The following is an 11,882-nucleotide window of genomic DNA, read 5'->3' as shown; positions in this document are numbered from 1 at the left end:
TGTCTGAAAAAGGCTTGAGTAGCAATGCAGACTTGATATGCTGTGGATGGGAAAAAATAATATTTCTTACCTTTAAATCTTTCGACAAGGTCTGTCAGCTGCCACTCTGTCAAAGTGTTAATGACAAAGCTGTCCATTGATCTGATACAAACACAAAAAGAGCTTAAGCAAAAATATAATTGCTATTGTATTAACTATTCAGATATCACCATGCTAAAAGCAATGCAGACTAGCAGCAGAATGTAATCCAATGTGAAGATAACAGCATCACAAAATATAGAGAAAACAATCCTCCCTCTCTCCCTATATAATTCATATGATAAATTGCATACATGTAAATTGTCTATGTTTTTACTTCACAAGAATATTTGTGGCTGCTCACAGCATAGCCTTCACGGCACGACTTTCAGTATAACAGTCTACAGCAGTGGTTCCCAAACTTTTATTCAAGGGGACCAGCTTTTTTAAAAACGTAAAAACCATTGCAACCCAATTCATTTCAGGTCTTATCTATAAGATTTGAGATTTGAGCAAAAATTACAATTTTTACTGCCATTTTAACATCATAGTCCACCATGTAATAATTCATACGTTTTTTCCCCTCGATTTTGCTTTTATTGACTGTTGTTTATCTGCCTGTCTGTTTTTTTGTGCCTGTGTTTGTTGTCATTGTTGTATATTTTTTATTATTTAGTTTTAATCTCATAGCCCAACTCCCTTCACTCAAGTGGCCCTTGTCGTTTGCCAGGCCGCCATTTTAAATAAGAACTTGTTCTTATATAAAGGTGAAATAAAATAAAAAATAAAAATGATATTAGTATCTACAACAGATGAACCCACCATTTCGAGAAGATATAGCATAGACTTGGTAAATCACTACTTGGTTTTATATTGAAAACATTTTAAAGAGCTTACTGTGGAGTCAGGTAATTGAACCTAAACAACTGCACTCTAACTGAAACTAACAGTCAACCAACTGTCAACTGAAACTAACAGTCAACCAACTGTCAACTGAAACTAGTAAGCGTTAACCTCTCACAGTGTCTATTGCGGGTCACCACATTACTTAAATAAATGCACATAAATGCATTTAGTCAGACATATCAGGTTATCTCACTGTTTTCACGTACTTTAATCAGTCAAACACTATGTTATGCCTTCACATTTCACATTAAAAGCTTCAGGAAAAACAAGCGTGTTCATTTATAGCTGGTGTTTCGGTTTAACCGTGTTAACGGGTGACTTTCTCACATTTTAAGATACGTTACGAGAGGTTAATACGTCTTCTGAACACAACTGAACTTACATAAATGGTTAGATACTTAGATATTAAAGACAGATGAAAAATTATTAAACTATAAAGTACTTTTTGGCCTACGTGAAAGTCACCAGTTAACACGGAAACACCGGCTAGCAAAGCAACTAACTGACAGCCTGTTGGCTAGTAAACTAACGTTAACGTTAGTTAACTGGCGAATCACCTGGCTAGCTAGCAAACTAGCTGGCAAATTAGCCTGGCGAACTCAATAAACATGACCATATGCCCATGGGCATTATGAACTTGGTGATGACCCGTCAGGTTCAGTGATGTGATGAGCGCTCAGTGTGTGGACTCTGGTGGACTCTGGTGGACTGAAGGTGATGATGTGATGACGTTCGAAGCACAAACAACCCAGGTGCTGAGTCAACCGATGTATGTTGGGTTGATGGATTTTGACTCAGCACGAGTTGCACAAAATAACCCAAATTCCATATAAATAACCCATAATGGGTAAAACATTTCATAACCCAGCTGTTTTTAGAGAGTACCATTTGGAACATCTTTACTTCACCAAAATTTGCGAGAATGTTTTATTAGAATAAAGTAAAAACAGGAACCCAATAACACTTTTCCTCCTGTTGTTATCTACAAATTATCACTTCTTGAGTGTAATTCATTCATTCATTCATTCATTGAATGAAAAGCTCATGTCATCATATTTTACTAAATGCTTCAGGCTCAGTGAGCTCAGAGTTTCATTGCATGTTTTGCTTAGCTTCAAGTTTTCATTGCAATGTATTTAAATTGCACATTTAAAGCCCTTTAAAATACAATCAAAAGATGGTGACTGTTAAGGAAAGTGATACTCTCAGTTAAAGCTATTTTAGTCCCTGCATTAAATTGCCTTACATCGTTGTTTTGAATTATTTTTAACAAAGGGGAAATAGTGAGCCTCACACATTGTATTCCTACTTTAAGATAGCTGGACTTTAAAGAAAACAGAGCTATCAGCAGCCCGCACATTTCTCAACAATATTTCTTTAATAAAGTTCAGGTCATGATGGCGTTCATTGCACAGAGCTTTATTTATTTAGAATGGTCACCATGTGTAAATGTGACCGCTGGTATACTATTGACCTGAGTGGAATGAAAAATGAAGTGCTCTTATAAATGGGCACAAGTGTTGTTGTGTGTCTGTAGACAACAACAGATTCCACACGATGACCCAACCAACATATTTTTGTTGCCCTTATAGTATGAGAAATTCCACGATGCCCCTCAGTGCATAAGTGGAAATATGGTGTTGTAAAAACATGTCTGAAGCCAAAAGTGTTTTGAATGGCACACAGTGAATCCTTCAGATTGGCCTAACAGCTCATACTTTTGGACAGTCTCCCCTCAAAGGTTTTCAAGGTGTGGCACTCATTTGTACACACAAAATGTGACAGAATTAGTCTTGTGAAGAATGAAAAAAGAGCTTAAGGGAGACATTTGTGCTTGTCAGATTGTTCCTTTCAGAAAGTAACAAAAGTAAGGGAAGGTCTTTCTTTTGATTATCTTACGAGTTATTCATCTCTGACCCATACTGACCCGTTTGGCAATGATAAGAACTTCCTACTAACAACTGAACCCCTGAAACTGAAATAAAGAAACAGGAAAAATTTGTTTTTACTATTTACTGCACCATACTATGGTATGCACTGCAACTTGGGTTAGAGTGATAAGTGAGAAAACATAACAGCATTTCTGTATTGTATATTTTGTTTCCTGTATTTGCAGTTTCTTTATTTTCGTTGTGTTTTCTGCATTGAATGTATGACTAAATGTATTCTGTATGACACAAACTGTGCATCCTCTCACCATTTAAGTGTATTGCCAACGCAGCCCCTTGTGTTTGTTTTTTTAACACAGGGCTGTTTCCAGTCTGATTGCCCACTTATCCATCAAAGTGTCACAATCTGCTCCTCAGTTCCCCTTTTCAACCACATTGCTCTCAGCCCCTCTCTCCATCCCCTCCTCCCTTCGCCCAAGCCACGTACTTCCCCATACTCCTCGGACCTGCCATCCTGTAGCTGTTTATCAGATGTCCTCGGACTTTCCCTCTTTTCCTCGTCACCTGATTACCCAACCACACACCTGTTCCCACTTCTTATCAGACCCTCATTTCAGCTTCCCCATCTAATCCACCCCATCAGTACCTTCACTACATATACCAGTTCACTTCCTTTGTTCCGTCCCATATTGTTTAGTTATGTTCTGCTTCATGTCTTGGCTCTAGCCTGTTTCTGTAGTCTGATCATCTGAGATCTATTAATCTATTAAGAGCTGCTTTCTATCTATTGCTTGTTTTGGACCTTGCTTTTTATTGTTTTGACTTTGGATTTTCTGCCTGCCCCCTTTGATTTATTTGCCTGTGTTGCACTGCATTCCTGGTTTTCCCCTTGCCTGCCTCACCATCCTGTAAGCTTTTTGTGCCGTACCTCCTTTTGTTATTAAAACCACTTAACTGCATCTGCTCTGCCTCAGTTGTCTACATTTGGGTCCTGTCCCCTGTATTCCTGTTACCCTGCTTGCACTAACCATGTTGTGTCATGGCACTTTTTGGAGACATTTTTTAGTGTGCACTATAATGCATGAACAAAATCATAGGTATTAAGTGAATCAAGTATAAAAACAAAGTAAGTTTACACATATAAGGAATTTGATTCCGGTTTTCAGGGGCTTTCGGTGTACCTACACACAGTGGCAGAAGTAATAAAGAGAAAGACAACAGATGTAAGAGGCAGCAGGTGAAGTAAACACTGTTGGTATTAAAAACAGAGAGACTGAGCAAAGAAACACAAAGAATAAACAGATAGACAAACACACAGTGGCAGTATAGAGGTGTGTGTGTATGTGTAGCCTATATATAAATATATGTACGGTATATACACACAGTATGTATACACACCTACACATATATAGAGAAATTAAAGCTAAACAGACCATTTTCAATACAGGCTTCACTTCTGTCTGCAGCAAACACACCAGTCAAATCTAAAATATGTATGATGTATCTAAGTATGTAGTATATGTAATGTATGTAATATATGTAGAAGGCTGCTTTGCTCTTGCTTTCACTATCAGCATAGAGTGAGAACCTTGTGTCTTTGTGAGAACAAAGAACACTCTGTGAGTGAGAATCCTGTTCGGTTCCTGTTTGGAAAGAGAAGAGAGAATAACTTAAATTTGTTAAGAGAAACATGCAGTTCATGTCCTTGATAATGTGTGAAGTCAAATTGGTTCCTTTACTATTTAAAAAAAATATTTAGTTTCCAAAGCTGTGCATGATATGAAAAAAAAAGGAGGATTAGCCATTGCTCAATAAGACATACACTACACGTAAATACCCAAGTGACAGATACATTTTCTGAAATTGGATTTTATTTTGTGCAGGTGATTAAATGTAATATACAAATAACTTCACGATAATTGCTCAGTAATTGCAGGGTTGCAGACAGTCTAGATTGTTGTGTTGTATGATGACCCTTTCAACAGCAGATCTGTAATGCACATGCAGCATATCTATAACTACTGTGCAGTCAGAAAAGTAAATCAATGTATACAAAGGTAGACTTAAAGGAGACACACACACACACACACACACACACACACACACACACACACACACACACACACACACACACCCCTCCCCCGTGGCCCCCATCCAAATGTCTTGTGACGTAAGAGTCGCCTTTAAAAGATGCTGGATGGAGGAGCAGAGCGCACTTTACGCAACACTGTTCGTCCAGCGGGAGTGAGCGCGGATTACAATTGATCTTAAAGGTGATGACTTGGAGATGACAGACTTTCCCTTAAAACAATATTGAAAAAAACAGTTAGGTAAAGGTTGAGTTGTGTACACTGTGATGAATAATGCCAGCTTTCTCATAATATTAAGGCGTCAAAAGAAGCTGGAGCTGAAGACGGAGATAAGGATGCGTTGAGATAACAGGTGGCACTTTATGGTTACAGTGTATTTTTTAAGCCTTTGTGTCAGTTTTCCAGGAACGGGTTAGCGGCTACATGCTCTCAAAATCACTGCAGGAATGTCCGCTTTCAAAACATAAAGCGCACTTTTGTCCCAAAGGAAAAACAGCATGGAGAAAGACTCAAGCAGAAATCCGCTATTCATAAACTTTCCAGGTGAGCAAAGTGATCAGCCCTAACTACCAAAAACGGTTCGAGAGTGAAGACAAGCTCAGATGAATGGACAGCAGGATGTTTTCTGGTCAGGCTGGTCTGAATTACAGCTTCAACCTGAGCGATGACCGGGAGCTGATGGACACACCGGCGGGCAGGGGGAAGCTCTCCCCGACGGGCTTCGTCGTGCTGTCCGTGGTGCTGGGCTTCATCATGACTTTTGGCTTCCTGAACAACTTCGTTGTGCTGCTTTTGTTTTGCAAATTCAAAAAGCTGCGAACGCCGGTGAACATGATGCTGTTGAACATCAGTGTCAGTGACATGCTTGTGTGTTTGTTCGGCACCACTCTCAGTTTCGCTTCCAGTATTCGGGGGAAGTGGCTGCTGGGGCGCAGCGGCTGCAGCTGGTACGGCTTCATCAATTCCTGCTTTGGTAAGTTTTCTTTATTTCCAGATGTTGAGCAAAAATCACTGTTTCAACTGATAGGTGTGAGAAAGTAATTGTGGTGTGTGTCCGAGAGTATCATTACTACCCTACGAAAATCTTTTATATATATTATTATTATATACAGGCTACTTTAGGAATTATATACAATTTATTTATAACTGTATATATTATATATGATTTACAAATATTTTAGAACCTATACCCGATCAGTAAAAGACAGCTTTTGATGTGTGAGCTGAGTTTAGTAGCCAAAAACAAGCCAGGTTATTTATATAACGATAGCATTGTATATCGTGTACATTTTCTAGAAACTCCATTTAGAAGAACTATACATAAAATGAACAAAGTGCAGTTTTTTTTACAGCATTACCCACAATGGATCTAACCCGAGATATCAAAGGAGTCTGTGGCCGTTTACTGCGTGCTGCACTACATCAGTGAATGTGAGGACTGATGGATAGTTAATGTTGTTTTCAGTTTGGCAGTCCCTCTTTACAACATCTGTTCAATGACTTTAATGAGGTGATTTCACACACCATAAAGTTGTAACTGCTTATTTGCGGTAAACAATGTGATTTCTGATAGCTGATTCTTTGCTGGAAGAGTACAATAGGTAAAAAGAACAGAGCAGCATTTAAACTGATATATTAGATGATTAGTTCTGGTACATTTATGAATAGGTGACAGCTGAGCTGGACACAAAACACACATGCACAACAACAACCAACACTCTTGATATGGATACCTTTGATCATTTTTGTTTTGTGACATTTTAAGACTAAAAGTGCTCTCTAGTGGATACATTATGTTATTGTGACACTGCAATTTCTTGTTACCTAGCGGTCAACATATATCAACCGTTGGTATATCTGCAATATCAGCCTGAACGATTTATCGGTCTAGCTCTACTTTGTATTCCAACCTTTTTCCAGCCGAATGCAAAATCCTCCACTGAGCAGGGATTGCAGTCCGATTTGTATCTTACTGTATATGACCTTTCACAGGCTCCTTTTCAAAACAAAACAACATGATGTGGTTTGCTTTACTAGCTGAACGTTTTGGCTAAAAGTCATATATCTCATGTGAATTAACCCTTGTGCAAGGAAGTCTCAAACATGGGAGCCAAGATCCACGTTTTCATATTTTATTTAAACACCTGACTGAATTTTACTGATTGTCACACAAAGAAAAGATTTGCTGCCTTTATGCAGTCAAGTCGGGCTTCTCAGTGTTGCTATATGTTGTATCTAGTATCTATCGAATGAATAAGTAATTATATGCATTGACCTTTACACCTACATCTCATATCCTGGACGTATAAGATAAGAAGAGGTAACTCAATAGTGTTGATCTTATCTCCGTAGACCAGTACTCAATAAATGCTTAAAATTAGCTTATTATCTTTTTCTTGTCAACAAATCCCAGAGAAACGATCTTAACAAGTATTGCCTGCGAGGCCAAATTCTGATGTAGCTCCACTGCTCCACTGCTCTCCAAAAACAGTTGAATGGTGTTATGAAGGCACTTCATATTGTTTGAGCTGCTGTGATGAATTGAGCCACTGAAGGTTAACACACATATAGGCTACTGGGGATTAATTCTGGGCTTTTCTGTACAGACTCAGATACTGTACGTACTCATTTACAGTACGGGACACTCAACTTAACGCCATTGCTACAGATATTACATTAAACACTGTAGATTGTTCTCATTTTTAGCTTGTGTTGATGTCTTAATGTTGGTCTCTTGACAGCCAATCTTGAGTCATCCATTTTACATACAGATTGTGGTTGAAGGAATTCTAATATTATCTGCATCCTTCCCATCCTTGTTCATTTAATTTTCCCTTTTCTCCCTTTTTTATTATCAGTTCCCTTGTTACCTTCTGTCTTCACAAACAGTTTTTCCACCCTCTCCATCAATACACCAATACAGGTACCATTTTAACCCCTACCGTTTTTTCATCCTAAGACATTATCTTTTTTGTATAAACATATATATATATATGTTTTGCTTCTGTTGACTCACTTCCTGTGCTTTGTTATGCTTCACTGAAAAAAAAAAAGGGATTTTTATTTAGAGGAATTTCCATTTTATTGAAAAAAAAAGCTATACATTTCATACTGTGTTTTTCAAATAAGCGGGTCTTTATTTTCACTTTATTCTCCTCTGTGCTCCTGTACTGTGCCATACTGAATGCTGGAGATAGTGCTCACCTCATTGAGCGCTGCTGTCCAGTGATTCAGTCACTTACGAGACACTAGTCGCCGTATAATAATATAATGCTTGTTTCATAACACCTGTGGATATTGTACTTGCAGGATTTGGCAAGAAACTGCACACTGACGAAAACAATGATTTCACAAATACATTCAGGTACACATCTCTAAAATAACAAAGCAGACTGAATTTGGCGCAATAAAGCTGGCAATAAGAATGTAAAGAGAAACTACCTCTTAATCTTTATGTTAGATAAACAGTCAAACAAAGACAGTACAAGCGGATAGCAGTGCGAAGAAAGAACATATAGTGTAGATACAGATTTTTATATCGTTGTTTCTTCTTTTGCTAATTTGTTTTTACAATCGTGAACACACTGAATAAAGATGATCTTACTATGACAATCTAAGAAATACCTTATTGGGTATGTGAATAACAATATGTGTGCTTTGTGGTGCATATTTACGGTGGCCGACAAGGGCAGATGCGCCGCAAACGGACAAAAGGACCGCAAACGGCAAAACGCTGCAAACATGGGAATGATGCAAAACCAAAAACACACAAACACATAAAACCAATGCAACAGAAAAACGCAGCAACAGAATAATGCTGCAATCACGGAAACGAAGCAGAAGCAAAAACTTACAAACCCACAAAACAAATGCCAAAGAAAAATGCTGCAAATACCAAAAACACGCTCACTCCATAAAACAGAAGTGCGCCAGGCCACTAGGGGGACCCGACCTGAAGGATGGACCAGTCCTGTGGGACCAGACCCAAAAGACATGAAGAAGAAGAAGATGAAGATGAAGATGAAGAAGAAGAAAGTTGGGAAAGGAAAAGTTTGTTTCTTTTATGTCTTTTTTAAACACTTGGCCGTATTCTTTTATAATATTATAATTATATTATAATAATATTATAGAAGAATATTATCATAATTATTTAATAGAAGAATTATTATAATATTCTTCTATAATATTATTATAATAATATTATAATAATATTATTATAATATAATTATAATATTATAATATTACTCAAGATTAAGGCCAAGTGTTTAAAAAACACATAAAGGAAAACGTTCCTTTTTGCTCTCCTCTCCAAAACTTAGCCAACTTTCTTCTTCTTCTTCTTCTTCTTCTTCTTCTTCATGTCTTTCGGGTCTGGTCCCACAGGACTGGTCCATCCCTCAGGTTGGGTCCCCCTAGTGGCCTGGTACACTCCCGTATTGTGGAGCGAATTTGCAGCGTTTCTCTCTTGCAGTTGTTTTGTGTGTTTTTGGTATTTGCAGCATTTTTCTTTGGCATTTGTTTTGTGGGTTTGTAAGTTTTTGCTTCTGCTTCGTTTCTGTGATTGCAGCATTTTTCTGTGGCATTTGTTTTTATGTGTTTGTGTGTTTTTGGTTTTGCATCAATCCCGTGTTTGCAGCGTTTTGCCGTTTGCAGCCCAAATCACAAAATACACAAAAAATAATTGCCTTTCACAAAAGTTCGCATAGACCTTATTGTAACTCAGTGCGTTAACATGTTTACATGCTCACAAACGTCCACTACATCTTGTTCTCCCCAGCAGAACATTAAGCTACACCGTATGTTTCACATGCACACTGATGCATTGCTACACTTGTATAAGGATGGTGCTTAAACTGCAGACAGCCATATTAATGACTCCTTCAGATGAGATACCAGCTTCTTCTATATGTGACTGCCGTAGTATAACCTCTAACATCATTATGTAATACCATGATTGATCACAAGATGTTCTTGTCTTGCCCGGGGGCAAGCATCAAGGATTAAAAAAAAATTAAAAATAAAACATATTGCTGAGAGCAGTGAAAGCATAGAAAGCTGCTGTGGGTCAACTAAATGTCAAATTTTCAACCTCAGTGTCAGCTCTCATCTTTTTTGTAAATTGGCTTTTCTTCATATTCAGCTTTGGTTTTCTGAAGGAAAACAGGATGGCAGATGCCAGGCTGATGCATGATGACTTAGACCCATGTTTATACAATCAATTTCAGATGTTTACTTTTAGCCTTATCTGGAGTAGTATTACCTGGGAACCTCTAGTAATTTGTAAAAAAAAAAATGTGGAGTTTGTCTGTGATTTCATTCCCGTGTGAATTTGCCTTTTTGTAAAGTAAATATTCCACCACTGATAATATTGGTCCTGCGTAAATCCGCATCTCTGTGATTCTGTACGTTTTTGGTCAGATCAATAATAGATTGGTTGTTTGTGTCTTAGTTGGTTGTTAGTTGGGTTTGCTTGGCCATGTTTGGGTTTTTCATCAGAAGGTGATTTGGTTGGTGTTCAGAAGAACATCTGACCATGTATATATATATATATATATATATATATATCATGTTGCTGCAGATAAACTATTCCTGCATAGCCAGATCTCCACAGATTTCTTTTAGCGCTGTACGAGCACTGGAGAAAGATTTTTCTTTAAACCAGTCACAATCGTCCTGCTTGAAAACGGAGCCAAAACCAATCTCAGCCAGACTCGCAGTATGTCACCCACATTAGATTTTAAGAAAGCAGCTCTTAAGCCATGAAAAATACTTCATACTGCAATACTGTGCAATGTGTCAAAAGGGTTTCTCTTCCAATTAAAGGGTTAAGGACTGGATGAAAACTTTCAATCTTGATATTTTTCAAAGATTAATATATAGATCATTAACATCCAGATTAAATCTATTTAAATTCCAGTCAGACAACCCTACTCCATGATTGATTCTGCCTGTCAGTGGGGATGATTATGACTATCATTGTCGGTTTTCCTCCACTAAATAAGAATGTCCCACATGATCCTGTATTTTCTATGTTGTAACAAGACAAGAGGCCTATACTGTATGTGTAGCCTTCAAGCAACCCAAACACTCCCAGGATCCTTTCTCAAACTAATCAAGTAGACAGAAGCTGTGGCTTTTATTCTCTTCCAGTATGCAACATTATGTTAGGTGTCCTTGACTCTTAAAACCAAACATTCAAACCACCAGTGCATTCGGATAGTATTGTGTTTTTGCCAAGCATATCAGATCTGAAATGAAAGAAGCATTATCTGATCTGCCGCTCCTACGCTTAAAGGATAAGTCTGACATTTTTCTTATTGTCAACAAATCCCGGGAAAAGACCAAAACCAACAATGCTGAAGTATATCTCTCAATGCTTTCTGATTCCCCTACTCTGAGGAGTGGTAGCACTCAGCCTCAAGCCCCTTGATGCATACTGAAAATATAAAGACAGGTAGCAAATACATAGCTTTATTTTATTAATAATTTATGAGCAATTTCCTGAAGCAGCCTTATGAAATAAGAATTAGGCCTAATCAGAGGAATAAACTTGACTTCCACAGCTGGTACAAGCAATACCATACATAGGTTACGTGTCTATCTTGCAGTTGCTTGCACCTCCAAAAAAGCTTATTTTTTTAAAGAATAAGCCCCAATTCCAATGTCTGTACAAACTCACAGACACGCAATGTAATGACCAACAGGGTGAACCCAAATGCAAGACAGACTCAGCTTTTTAAAATGATCAAGAAAAAGATTTATTGTCTGGATTCCAGGGGATGAAGGTGGATGAGGGCGAAAGTTCATATGGCAGAGGGGAGAAAGGGGAACTGGTGGCTGATGAAGTGTGGCAGAGCATGGGAAGTGGCTGTGTGGCTGATCAGCAGGTAGGCAGATAGTGATCTACTGAGGCTGAAACAATAATGTGGCGATGAGGGGATAAAGAACTAGGGTTGATATGCTGCAGGGTTGAGTAGTA

At 38.1% G+C, this 11,882-nt stretch overlaps 1 protein-coding gene across 1 annotated transcript in view; it reads left to right on the top strand.

Moving 5' to 3' along the window:
- Positions 1–5,018: 5,018 nt before the first annotated feature.
- tmtops2b (teleost multiple tissue opsin 2b) overlaps positions 5,019–11,882 on the top strand; it is a 31,429-nt gene continuing 24,565 nt past the window's right edge. Inside the window, exon 1 of the mRNA XM_051404871.1 lies at positions 5,019–5,876. Within this exon, the coding sequence (XP_051260831.1) occupies positions 5,510–5,876 (367 nt within the window). The 5' untranslated portion in view covers positions 5,019–5,509. The remainder of the gene's footprint in view (positions 5,877–11,882) is intronic.

The sequence above is a fragment of the Dicentrarchus labrax genome, unplaced genomic scaffold (genome assembly GCF_905237075.1).
Source record: "Dicentrarchus labrax unplaced genomic scaffold, dlabrax2021, whole genome shotgun sequence".
Taxonomy (NCBI): domain Eukaryota; kingdom Metazoa; phylum Chordata; class Actinopteri; family Moronidae; genus Dicentrarchus; species Dicentrarchus labrax.
The sequence above is the reverse complement of the archived record's forward strand: the minus strand, read 5'-3'. Positions and strand labels throughout refer to the sequence as shown.